The sequence below is a fragment of the Macaca thibetana genome, chromosome 7 (genome assembly GCF_024542745.1).
Source record: "Macaca thibetana thibetana isolate TM-01 chromosome 7, ASM2454274v1, whole genome shotgun sequence".
NCBI lineage: Eukaryota > Metazoa > Chordata > Mammalia > Primates > Cercopithecidae > Macaca > Macaca thibetana.
The window spans coordinates 160,754,270-160,768,275 of NC_065584.1; the positions used below are offsets into that span (position 1 = coordinate 160,754,270).

At 39.5% G+C, this 14,006-nt stretch overlaps 1 protein-coding gene across 1 annotated transcript in view; it reads left to right on the forward strand.

Moving 5' to 3' along the window:
- The window catches only part of FBXO22 (F-box protein 22), a 278,566-nt gene that overhangs the window by 252,252 nt on the left and 12,308 nt on the right, over window positions 1–14,006 (forward strand). Inside the window, exons 4-6 of the mRNA XM_050799880.1 lie at window positions 4,111–4,198; window positions 5,023–5,118; window positions 8,452–8,616. Coding sequence (XP_050655837.1) covers window positions 4,111–4,198; window positions 5,023–5,118; window positions 8,452–8,616 — 349 coding nt within the window. The remainder of the gene's footprint in view (window positions 1–4,110; window positions 4,199–5,022; window positions 5,119–8,451; window positions 8,617–14,006) is intronic.

Consider the following 14,006-nt stretch of genomic DNA (forward strand, 5'->3'; position numbering starts at 1 on the left):
TAAAAAATATTTGAAAATAGCTAGCTTAGAAAAATATATTCATCATTTTCATTTAATTCAGCTGCTTTGCCACTTGTCTTTAATTGGAAAGTTTAGTTGAAAACAAGTGAGTCTGAATAAGCCCAGCTCATAGGGGAGATAGGGCACAAATAAGATTAACTAGGGGTAAGGGATGTTGCATCTGAGGTCCAGAGTACTGAGGGAGTTTAGGAAAAGGTTTTGGAGAGGAGGTGGCACTTAAAGTGTCTCTAGAGGGAAACAGTCTTAAGTTCTATAGGAACAGAGCAATAGAACACATGGGGAAGTGGGTGTGTCTGGATAATATTAATAGTAAGCTAAGGGGCCCTGAAGGATGCCTTGTTGTCAAGGCTGGAAATGGAGGCTTGGAGTATTTGATTTAATGAGCAGTGAAAAGAGGAGTGATTCCCCATTACTGAGATTTTTCTGATACTGTAATGCCTGTTCATATAAAGCAAGTGTGTCTTTTGCTGGTACTTGATGTTTTTGTTCTAAGAGCTTCAGTTATTAAGAAAATGAACTTCTTGAGGGCTGGAATGAAGAAATAATAGGTGTTTAGTAAATGAACTGAAAATGAAAGAGCACGAGTGAAAAGTAAATGAGAAGTAGATTGACTCAGAATGCCAACATTGACCTGAAAGAAGGTAGGGCACCAGCAGTTTGGATGGGGTGATACTTTTTTTCTTTTTTAATTTAAGTTCTGGGATACATGTGCAGAACGTGCAGGTTTGTTACATAGGTATACGCGTGCCATGGTGGTTTGCTGCACCCATCAACCTGTCATCTACATTAGGTATTTCTCCTAATGCTATCCCTCCCATAACCCCCCACTCCCCGACAGGCCCTGGTGTGTGATGTTCCCCTCCCTGTGTCCACATGTTCTCATTGTTCAACTCCCACTTATGAATGAGAACATGCGGCATTTGGTTTTCTGTTCCTATGTTAGTTTGCTGAGAATGATGGTTTCCAGCTTCATTCATATCCCTGCAAAGGATGTGAACTTATCCTTTTTTATGGCTGCATAGTATTCCATGGTGCATATGTGCCACGTTTTCTTCATCCAGTCTATCATTGATGGGCATTTGGGTTGGTTTCAAGTCTTTGCTGTTGTGAACAGTGCTGCAGTAAACATGCATATGCACATGTCTTTATAGTAGAATGATTTATAATCCTTTGGGTATATACCCAGTAATGGGATTGCTGGGTCAAATGGTATTTCTCTTTCTAGATCCTTGAGGAATCATCACAGTGTCTTCCACAGTGGTTGAACTAATTTACACTGCCACCAGCTGTGTAAAAGTGTTCCTATTTCTCCACATCCTCTCCAGCATCTGTTGTTTCCTGACTTTTTAATGATCGCCACCCTAACTGGTGTGAGATGGTATCTCATTTTAGTTTTGATTTGCATTTCCCTAATGACCAGTGATGATGAGCCTTTTTTCATATGTTTGTTGGCCGCATAAATGTCTTCTTTTGAGAAGTGTGTGTTCATATACCTTGCCCACTTTTTGATGGTGGTGGTTTTTTTCCTGTAAATTTGTTTAAGTTCCTTGTAGATTCTGGATATTAGCCCTTTGTCAGATGGATAGATTGCAAAAATTTTCTCCCATTCTGTAGGTTGCTTGTTCACTCTGATGATAGTTTCTTTGGCTGTGTAGAAGCTCTTTAGTTTAATTAGATCCCATTTCTCAAATTTGGCTTTTGTTGCCATTGCTTTTGGTGTTTTAGTCATGAAGTCTTTGCCCATGCTTGTGTCCTGAATGGTATTGCCTAGATTTTCTTCTAGGGATTTTATGGTTTTAGGTCTTACACTTAAGTCTTTAATCCATCTTGAGTTAATTTTTGTATAAGGTGTACCGAAGGGGTCCAGTTTTAGTTTTCTGCATATGGCTAGCCAGTTTTCCCAACACCATTTATTAAATAGTTAATCCTTTTCCTGTTGCTTGTTTTTGTCAGGTTTGTCAGATATCAGATGGTTGTAAATGTGTAGTGTTATTTCTGAGGCCTCTATTCTGTTCCATTGGTCTGTATATCTGTTTTGGTACCAGTACCATGCTGTTTTGGTTACTGTAGTCTTATAGTATAGTTTGAAGTCAGGTAGTATGATGCCTTCAGCTTTGTTCTTTTTGGTTAGGATTGTCCTGGCTATACGGGCTCTTTATTGATTCCATATGAAATTTAAAGTAGTTTTTTCTAATTCTGTGAAGAAAGTCAGTGGTAGCTTGATGGGGATAGCATTGAATCTCTAAATTATTTTGGGCAGTATGGCCATTTTCATAATATTGATTCTTTCTATCCACGAGCATGGGATGTTTTTCCATTTGTTTGTGTCTTCTCTTACTTCCTTGAGCAGTGGTTTGTAGTTCTCCTTGAAGAGGTCCTTCACATTCCTTGTAAGTTGTATTCCTAGGTATTTTATTCTCTTTGTAGCAGTTGTGAATGTGAGTTCACTCATGATTTGGCTGTCTGTTATTCGTGTGTAGGAATGCTTGTGATTTTTGCACATTGATTTTGTATCCTGAGACTTTGCCGAAGTTGCTTATCAGCTTAAGGAGATTTTGGACTGAGATGACTGGGTTTTCTAAATATACAGTCATGTCATATGCAAACAGAGACAATTTGACTTCCTCTCTTCCTATATGAATACCCTTTATTTCTTTCTCTTGCTTGATTGCCCTGGCCAGAACTTCCAATACTCTGTTGAATACGAGTGGTGAGAGAGGGCATCCTCGTCTTCTGCGGGTTTTCAAAGGGAATGCTTCCAGCTTTTGACCATCCAGTATGATATTGCCTGTGGGTTTGTCATAAATAGCTCTTACTATTTTGAGATACGTTACATCAATACCTAGTTTATTGAGAGTTTTTAGCATGAAGTGGTGTTGAATTTTATCAGAGGCCTTTTGTGCATCTGTTGAGATAATCATGGTTTTTGTCATCGGTTCTGTTTATGTTATGGATTACGTGTATTGATTTGCATATGTTGAACCAGCCTTGCATCCCAGGGATGAAGCTGACTTGATCGTGGTGGATAAGCTTTTTGATGTGCTGCTTGATTCGGTTTGCCAGTATTTTACTGAGGATTTTCACATCGATATTCATCAGGGATATTGGCCTGAAATTTTCTTTTTTTGTTGTGTTTCTGCCAGGTTTTGGTATCAGGATGATGCTGGCCTCAAAAAATGAGTTAGGGAGGCGTCCCTCTTTTTCCATTGTTTGGAATAGTTTCAGAAGGAATGGTATCAGTTCCTCTTCGTACCTTTGATAGAATTTGGCTGTGAATTCGTCTGGTCCTGGGCTTTTTTTGCTTGGTAGGCTATTACTGCCTTAATTTCAGAACTTGTTATTGGTCTATTCAGAGATTCGACTTCTTCCTGATTTAGTCTTGGGAGAGGGTATGTGTCCAGGAATTTATCCATTTCTTCTAGATTTTCTAGTTTACTTGCATATAGGTGTTTATAGTATTCTCTGATGACAGTTTGTATTTCTGTGGGATCAGTGGTGATATCCCCTTTATCATTTTTTATTGTGTGTATTTGATTCTTCTCTCTTTATTAGTCTGGCTAGCGGTCTGTCTATTTTGTTAGTCTTTTCAGGAAACCAGCTCCTGGATTCATTGAGTTTTTGAAGGATTTTTCATGTTTCTATCTCCTTCAGTTCTGCTCTGATCTTAGTTGTTTCTTGCCTTCTGCTAGCTTTTGAATTTGTTTGCTCTTGCTTCTTTAGTTCTTTTAATTATGATGTTAGGTTGTTGATTTTAGATCTTTCCCGCTTTCTCCTGTGGGCATTTAGTGCTATAAATTTCCCTCTAAACACTGCTTTAGCTGTGTCCCAGAGATTATGGTACATTGTGTCTTTGTTCTCATTGGTTTCAAAGAACATCTTTATCTCTGCCTTCATTTTGTTATTTGGCCAGTAGTCATTCAGGAGCAGGTTGTTCAGTTTCCATGTAATTGTGCGGTTTTGAGTGAGTTTTTTAATCCTGAGTTCTAATTTCATTGCACTGTGGACTGGGTGATACTTTAAGGGACTATGCAGAAGCACTCATGGATTCATGGGATCCAATTCTAATTTTTTTTTTTTTTTTTTTTGCAGAATGTTCGCATCTTACCACATACAGTTCTTTACATGGCTGATTCAGAAACTTTCATTAGTCTGGAAGAGTGTCGTGGCCATAAGAGAGGTAAATATCAAAAGAAAAGCTTTTGTTTCTGTTTTTTTTCATCATGTGCCTTCTGTTTGGAGTTCAATATTGTACTTGTCCTGAGACTTAATCGACTTTCTGAGGCTGTGGGACTGCCACCTGTAGTATGCATGAATGTATCTATCTTTGAACCTTGAGGAACCCTTTCTGCTTCAGATTGATTTCTAAACCTTGTAGTGTAATTGAAACAAATTCATTAGAAAGGTGTTTTTCTCAATTTGAGATGCTTTAATTCTCCAGGCACTTTTTATTATTAAAACAGGTTGTATGACTTTGGCTATTCAGGCCTTTTACTATATTGGAACATGAGGTCCCATTTACCAAAGTTATGTAGAGAAATGGTGCATTTTTGGCTGGCTGAGGGAAAAGGCAGAATAGGTATTCAAGATGGGCATACATAGGCCCCAAGTTAGACTTAGATAATGGATTCTTATTGTCTAATTTGAATCCAGTTAACTGTTGATGCAAATAGTAGTTATACTGCAATATCAGCTGAACAGAAAGGTACAGTAGCAAGTCTAAAATTCAGCTGTTACTGCTAAATTTGACATCACTGGGGCAAAAGCATTATATGAACAGAGAGGAAAGGCAGACTAGTGGTGCAAAAGATCAGATTTAGAATTTAAAAGCCAGGACCAAAACAGGTAAAGTGTTTGTTTTAATCAATGCTTTTAGACCTTTATTTAGAGCATTCTCGTGTCAGGTGACCTAAATATTTCCAGTATTTGCTTTTTTACTTTTTCATTGTCAGATTTGACTTTAAATGGATGATATTTAATCATTTTGCTACTGTATTTTTACAGCAAGGAAAAGAACTAGTATGGAAACAGCACTTGCCCTTGAGAAGCTATTCCCCAAACAATGCCAGGTCCTTGGGATTGTGACCCCAGGAATTGTAGGTGAGAAAAATTAGCAACTTGATGATTTCCTCCTTGCATTAATGTGGGGTCCTTTGGATTGGTGAATTATTTTTAGCTTGGAACCACATTTCTGTTTCTGGACATCTAAAATACAATAAAGTCAGTCATATTTACCATGGCTTTATATTTGCCTTATATTAATGTTTATTAAGTTATTGTGGTATTTCTCATCTCAAGGCTACCTGTATAATGCATATCCAGTAGTCATTCATAAGAGGGGAAAGATCTCATTCTGCCTCCCTCCAAATTAGGAAGTATTTGTGGGCATTTTCAGAGTTTTGTCAGTTCAAGCAGTATTGTTTCTGGTGGGTAGGGGTGAGATGGGACTGGGATTAGGAGCAAAGATGGGCCTTGTTAGGAAATTTCTGTTTCTCTGCTTTGGTACCACTCTTTGACATTTATAGCCTGAGGCTGTGCCCCTTTCCGTGCTTGATTGCTGCTGGTGAATTTTTGCTGATTTTTATTATTTTTATTATTTTTTATTCTTTTCTGTAGTTAATTGGGGGAGGAGAGATTCTTTTGAGGCAGTAATGGTGCAGTGGTTAGATACCTGGATTGGAATGCCAGCTGTACTGCTTAGTATCGTATGACTTTGAGCAAGTTACCTAACTTCACGGGGCTTCACTATCCTCATCAAGGAAGTGGGGATGATGACAATAGTACCTTCCTTGGAGGGTTGTGAGAATTAAATGAGTTGACACTTGTAAAGCATAGAGATAACACAGAAAGCAGTAAGTAAATGTTAGCTGTCATGTATTTATTGTTATTTTTTTTTTAGATGGAGTTTTACTCTTGTCGCCCAGTCTGGAGTGCAATGGCGTAATCTCCACTCACTGCAACCTCTGCCCCTTAGATTCAAGCAATTCTCCTGCCTCAGCCTCCCAAGTAGCTGGGATCACAGGCGCCCACCACCACCACGCCTGGCTATTTTTTGTATTTTTAGTAGAAACCGGGTTTCACCATGTTGGCCAGGCTAGTCTCAAACTCTTAACCTCAGATGATCCACCACCTCAGCCTCCCAAAGTGCTGGGATTACAGGTGTGAGCCACCACACCTGGCCACTGTTACGTTTTTTAGTTCTAACTCAGTAGTACTGTACTGAGAATTGTCATTTTTAATCTTCACTGAAAGAGTTTTGATCTGAATTTGAGTCTTGTACCGTGAGGTAAGAAGAATTTCATGTGTTTACAAATGAATATTATTTGTTCAGTTGCTCTAGCTTTGGTTTCTAAAGGGCTTAACATTTTTTTAAAAAAAGAACTTATTTCTTTTTGGCTGGGCATGGTAGCTCATTCCTGTAATCCCAGCACTTTAGGAGGCCGAGGCTGGCGGATCACTTGAAGTCAGGAGTTGGAGACCAGCCTGGCCAACATGGCAAAACCCCATCTCTACTAAAAAATGTAAAAATTGACCAGGCACAGTGGCTCACATCTGTAGTCACAGCACTTTGGGAGGCCAAGTTGGGTGGATCATGAGATCAGGAGTTCAAGACCAGCCTGGCCAACATGGTGAAACCCCATCTCTACTAAAAATACAAAAATTAGCCGGGCATGGTAGCAGGCACCTGTAATCCCAGCTGCTCAGGAAGCTGAAGCGGGAGAATTGCTTGAGCCCAGGAGGCAGAGGTTGCAGTGAGCCAAGATCATGCCATTGCAGTCCAGCCTGGGTGATAGAGCAAGACTCTGTCTCAAAAAAAAAAAAAAGAAGGTAAATTAGCTGGGCATGGTTGGCTCATGCCTGTAATTCCAGCTACTTGGGAGGCTGAGGCAGGAGAATTGTTGGAAACCGAGAGGCAGAGTTTGCACCACTTCACTCCAGCCTGGGTGACAGAGTGAGACTCTGTCTCAAAAAAAAAAAAAAAGTTGTTTTTTTTATGCTAATAATATTTATTTTTAGAAGAAGAAAAATTAGAAGATTCAGGTAAGCAAAAGCAAAACAATTAAGCACCTTTAAGCACCACAGAGTTAACCACTCTTATGATGTTAACCTTTATTTATATATGTATGTAAATATAAAAAACCAGAATAAAATTTTCTGTAGACTTGTAACCTACTGTGTTAGTCTGCTAGGGCTACCATAACAAAATACCACAGACTGGGTGGCTTAAACAACGGAAGCTTATTTTCTCACAGTTTGGGAGGCTAGATGTCCAAGATTGGGGATGGCCTTTCTGAAGCTTGCTTACAGCTGTTTTCTCACTGTGTTCTCATGTGGCCTTTTCTTTGTACATAAGCATGCCTGGTGTCTCTTCCTCTTTTGGATTAGGGCCCTACCCTTATGACCTCATTTAATTTTTTTTTTTTTTTTTGAGACGGAGTCTCGCTCTGTGGCCCAGGCTGGAGTGCAGTGGCCGGATCTCAGCTCACTGCAAGCTCCGCCTCCCGGGTTTACGCCATTCTCCTGCCTCAGCCTCCTGAGTAGCTGGGACTACAGGTGCCCGCCACCTCGCCCGGCTAGTTTTTTGTATTTTTTAGTAGAGATGGGGTTTCACCGTGTTAGCCAGGATGGTGTCGATCTCCTGACCTCGTGATCCGCCCGTCTCGGCCTCCCAAAGTGCTGGGATTACAGGCTTGAGCCACCGCGCCTGGCCTACCTCATTTAATCTTAACTATCTCTTTAAAGGCCTTATCTCCAAATATAGTCACATGGGGGGTTAGGGCTTCAACATGAATTTGGGGTAGGCAGTAGGGAGGGGGATGACACAGTTCAATCTGTAATATCTACCTGTAAAATTCAGAGTATATTACAAACATATTTCTATGTCTATAAATATACATTTGTCATCATTTTAATGGCTATATTCTATGATACCAGTGTAACTTTTAATCTCAATACCAGTGTGGGACATTCAGGTTTTTTCTGTTTATTTCCTATTTGAAATTATGTGATAAAATACTTGGGTATATATATACTTTATATAATTGTCAAATATTTTTAGGGTAAACTTTTAAAAATTGGAATTGCTGTGAAAGTGTATTTACTACTCCCCTAACTTTTTATTTTGAAAAGTATGGAAAAGTTGAAAGAATAATAGAATAGCATGATAAATACCCATATACCCTTTATCTAGTTTAGCAGTTGAAAAAATTTTGCAACATTTGTGTTTTCTCACTTTGCTTATACAAAATTTCTTTCTGAACCATTTGAAAGTTAAATTGCAAACATCATGACACTACACCCTAAAACTGTCAAAGCTGAAAAACTTTTACTCAGATAGTGGCTTGTTAGCTTGATGATTATCTTAGTGACCTAGACTGTGGTTATCTAGTTTTTACTGAATGTATTGATGAAACTGTTTAACTTTTTCTCTAGTGACTCCAATGGGATCAGGTAGCAATCGACCTCAGGAAATAGAAATTGGAGAATCTGGTTTTGCTTTATTATTCCCTCAAATTGAAGGAATAAAAATACAACCCTTTCATTTTATTAAGGATCCAAAGAATTTAACATTAGAAAGACATCAGCTCACTGAAGTAGGTAAGTTACTTTTATTTATCATTAACTGCTCATTTTATTGATTAATTTTGATTTCTTTGTAATTCTGGCTGGTTGGTGGATATTAGGTTCCTTTGGGAGAATCTGAATTAAGTACAACTGTTACTGGAGCTGTGGCTAATTCAAACAGATGATTCACAGAGGCCAGTATGATACACGTTTGGTAGAATTGATTTACTTTTTAAATTATTTTATTTGCATTAAAGCCCAAGAGACCCAGAGATGAAACTTTTTTCATAAATACTCTGTTGATGATAAACTTGTTTGTATTTAATTCTGAATTTTAAGGAATTCTTGCTCTAATAGTTTATTTCATTTTGCTCTATTTGTATTTTGTTAACCTATTTTTTTTTTATTCTAGTAACAAGCGTTTTAGAAGTTTTTAGAAGATGCAGGTTAGTTCTTTGTGAACTAATTAGAAAGATGGGAACAACTAAAGTGACCCTGATGAGTGTTAGGAAAGGTATGAGTTAAGGCAAGTCTATCAAGCAAGGGGTATGCTGGGAAACATCCCACAGGTAGTGTGGATGGAGCCCTGAAGTGAATTTGAAGAGGTAAAGGGTTGGCTTAATGTCTAAGCTTAGATGGGAAAGCTTAACTTAATATAACCAACAACTAACAAGTTACTCAAGGAAGGCAGCATTAAAGCCTTTTATCTATATCTGCAAATGAATTGATTGAATTCACTTAATTCATTAAAATAGCTGTTGGCATAAAAGCTATTCAGTGGTAACACCTCATTTTTGCATAGATCAGCCAGCCTGTAGAGATAAACCTCTGTTATTTGAAATGGGACTTAAACCAGGAGGAGTAAAAAATTGTGTAGCACCAAAGGTAAAATTTGTTTTACTGATGAGGAAAAAAGGGGGTATACACATTGAGACTAGTTTTTACAACTATCCCTGACAATGTGAAAAAACAAAACAAAACTTGCAAGTCGGTGAATGGGAGGGGAAGCACAGAACAAGAGGCATTAGTAGCAAAGACTAGCAGCTGGGAGCCTCTTAATAATGTGGAAGAGGGTGGTCAGGTCAAGGTAGGTGATGGAAAGTCTCAACAGCCAGCTCTGGTGTGACACAGGGTAGTGTAGCTATGAAGAATGCTGACTTAGAAATGAAATCAGTATGTTGAAGAGATATCTGCACTCCCATGTTTATTGCAGCACTGTTCACAGTAGCTGGGATATGGAATTAACCTAAGTGTCCATTAGCTGATGAGTAGATAAAGAAAATGTGGTATATATACATAATGAAATGCTCTTCAGCCATAAAGAAGGACATCCTGTCATTTGCATCAGCATGGATGAACCTGGAGGATGTTAAGTGAAATAAAGCCAGGCCCAGAAACTCCAGTAGTACATGATCTCACTCATGTGTGGAATCTGAAAATGTTGCTCTCATAGAAATATAGAGTTGAATGGCAGTCACCAGGGTCTGGGGTGGTTGGGAGGGGGTTTGGGGAGATGATGGTCAAAGGATACAAAATTCATTTTGGAGGAATAAGTTCTAGAGGTCTGTTGGACAACATGGAGACTATAGTCAGTGACCATATATTCTTTTTTTTTGGAGACAGAGTCTTACTTTGTTGCCCAGGCTGGAGTGCAATGGCATGATCTCAGCTCACTGCAACCTCTACTTCCTGGGTTCAAGTGATTCTTATGCCTCAGACTCCCGAGTAGCTGGGACTACATGCTGTTTGCACCACCATGCCCAGCTAATTTTTTTTTTTTTTTGTCTTTTTAGTAGAAACGGGGTTTTACCATGTTAGCCAGGGTGGTCTCAAACTCGTGGCCTCCAATGATCCACCTGCCTCAGCCTCCCAAAGTTCTGGGATTACAGGTGTGAGCCACCGTGCCTGGCCCATATACTATATTCTTGAAGAATGCTAAGAGAGTGACTGTTAAGTGTTCTTACTACAAAAATGGTAACTATGTGAGGTAATGCATATGTTAATTAGATTTAACCCTTCCACAATGTGTATACACTTCAAAACATGTTATACATTGATAAATACATACAATTTTATCTGTCAGTTAAAAAATAAATGGAAGGTAGTCAACCTTAAAAGATTGCAGGCTTATAGCTACTCTAGTTCTGCTACTTTCTGGCTCTCCAGTTAGGGCAAGTTTTAAAATTTTTCTAAGCCTCCATTTTCCTCATCTATAAAGTGGAAATAACTAACATTGAATTCACAGAATTGTGAAGATTAAATGAAATGACTTCCATAAAACGCTTAGCAACAGTAGATTGTAGCTAGATGCTAGTGTTGGCTTCTACCCTAGGCAGGCTTTACTGTGTGTCACACAGGCCCTTCATCTGTGGTGTGGCCTTGTAGTTTGTGGGGGGAATAGTAAGGTTTTAAGTGTCCTTAGCTCATTCAGAAGCCGCGTGCCAGAGGAGCATACATGTATCTTGGCCTGAAGTGACAATTAACGATGGCCAGTGTTTGTGGAGGTACTATATGCCAGGTACTGTGCTGCGCAGCACTTCTAATCTTCACCACAGCTTTGCCAGATAGAATTCTTAATGGAATATTTTCGATGAGGAAACTGAACTTTAATGGCAGTAGAGAGTTAAGGCTTTTAGGGTATATAAATAGCAGAGTTAGCAGAAATGTTAAAGCTATTCTAAATTAAGGATGCCAAACTTCCTTTGGTAAAAGGTCAGATAGTGCCTTTAAAACTGACCCATTGTTAAGTGTAAAGGCAAAATGAATTTGAGGAGCAAATGTGGCTACGTGCTGAGCTTATGTGATTTTGTAATATAATGAGACTTGGAGCTAACCAAGTTCAGCAAACGAAGTCTTTTTCAGAGTTGGTCAGGTGGTTAGCAAATAGTAGGTCTGAAACTCAAAGGAATGGCTGTGGCCAGACATGTTGGTTTGAGAGCCATTTGCGTGTTGCCTGGCAGTCTGTAAAAGCATCAAGTGCCATTTTGAAGGCCTTGGAGTAAGCCAGTCTAGGGCAACTTAGCCCAGATTCTGGAAGGATTTATGGCAGCAAATTTAGTACAAGGAAGGAAGAAGATGAAGAATATGTTGATGTTGACAAGATGACTATCTATATTCAATTGGCTCATAATGTAGAACTCCTACATTAATTTTATTCAGGCTGGGTATGGTGGCTCATGCCTGTAATTTCAGTACTTTGGAAAGCTGAGGTGGGAGGATCGCTTGAGCCCAGGAGTTTGAGACCAGCCTGGACAATATAGTGAGATCTCACCTCTAGAAAAAAACTAAAAAACTAGCCAAGCATGGTGGCACGCACCTGTAGTCCCAGCTACTTAGGAGGCTGAGGTGGGAGGATTGCTTGAGCCCAAGAGGCGGAGGTTGCCATGAGCTGAAGTCACGCCACTCTACTGCAGCCTGGGTGACAGAGTGAGACCCTGTCTCAAAAATAAATAAATAAATAAATAAATAAATAAAAATCTATTCACCATGTTAAAGCTGTCATAACTGGATGCAGATTCTGTCTCAGTGACATTCGGGAAAAGGCATGAAGGATACATGTACAGTCATGTGTTGCTTAATGATGGGGATGAGTTCTGAGAAATGCATCTTTAGGCAATGTTGTTGTGCGAATGTCATAGTACTTAACACAGACCTAGATGTTACAGCCTACTATACATGTAGGCTATACAGTGTAGCCTATTACCCCTAGACTACAAACATGGACAGCATGTTACTGAATACTCTAGGCAGTTGTAACACAATGGTAAGTATTGGTGCATCTGAACATATCTAAACATTAAAAAGGTACAGTAAAACATGGTATGAAAGACAGTATACCGCTATAGGGCACTTAACATGATTGGGATTTGCAAGACTAGAAGGTGGCTTGGGGTGAGTCAGTGAGTGGTGAGTGAATGTGAAGGCCTAGCCCTGTATACTACTATATAGTTTATAAACACTGTACGCTTAGGCTACATTAAATTAATTAAAACATTTTTGTTCAGCCGGGCACAGTGGCTCATGCCTATAATCCCAGTCATTTGGGAGGTCTGAGGTAGGTGGATCCCTTGAGGTCAGGAATGTGAGACCAGCCTGGTCAACATGGTGAAACCCCATCTCTACTAGAAATACAAAAATTAGCCGAGCATAGTGGTATGCGCCTGTAGTCCCAGCTACTTAGTAGGCTAAGGCAAGAGAATCGCTTGAACCTGGGAGGCAGAGATTGTAATAAGCCAAGATCACGCCACTGCACTCCAGCCTGGGCGACAGCGAGACTCTTTCTCAATAAAATAAAATAAAATAAAATAGTTCTTTAATAATAAATTAGCTAGACAAAAAAAATTTCCATTTATATCCTTATTCTGTAAGCTGTTTTCCACCTTTAATTTTTTTTTTTTTTTTTACTTTTTAAGCTTTTTGTTAAAAACTAAAACACAGACACACACATTGGCCTAGGCCTATACAGAGTCAAGCTCATCAATCTCACTGTCTTCCACCTCCACATCTCATCCCACTGGAAGGTCTTTGGGGCAGTAATACGCATGGAGCTGTCATCTCCTATGACAACAGTGCCTCCTTCTGGAATACCTCCTGAAGGACCTGCCTGAGGTTGTTTTACAGTTAACTTTTTTTTTTTAATAAGTAGGAGGGGTAACCTCTAAAATTACAATAAAAAGTATAGGATAGTAAATCATAAGCCAGTAACATTCATTGTCATCAAGTATGATGCATTGTACATGATTGTATGTGCTATACTTTTATATGATTGGCACTGCAATAGGCGTGTTTACAATAGCATCACCACAGACATTTGAGTAATGCGTTGTGATACACATTAGGCAATAGGAATTTTGTAGCTCTATTAATCTTCTGGCGCCACTGTTGCATATGCTTACTGTGTGTTTCACCACGCCTGGCTGTCCTTGACCGAAGTGTTATGTGGCGCTTGACTGTATAATCATAACCCAAGTATGTGAGGTGTGCTGTGAGAGCAGAATGGGTAGATGGCTGTAGGGGTTCTGCCAGTGGGAGGGATCAAGGAGTCTTCCTGGAGCAGGTGGATTTTAAGCCCTTGAAGGACAGGAAGCATATGAGAGATACGGATGAATAATATCACTGACTGAAGGAGTACAGAAACACAGGCACAGAGCCAGGAAATCCCAGAGCATGTCGGAGAAATAGTAATCATTTTGCAAGCAAAGGTTATGTGCAGGGAAGTCATGGGAACAAAGGGTGGGGCGTATTGAGGCCAGGCTGAAGAGCCTGGGATTAGTTCCTGTACACAGTAAATAACTGTTACTCAGATGTCATTGAGCAGAGGTGAATATGGCCCTCCTGTGTGGGGAGACACTGGAAGCGGGAGACCATTTTAGAGTCCAGGCAAGAAATAACACTAGGGCATGAGGAGTAGGGAATGAATTGGA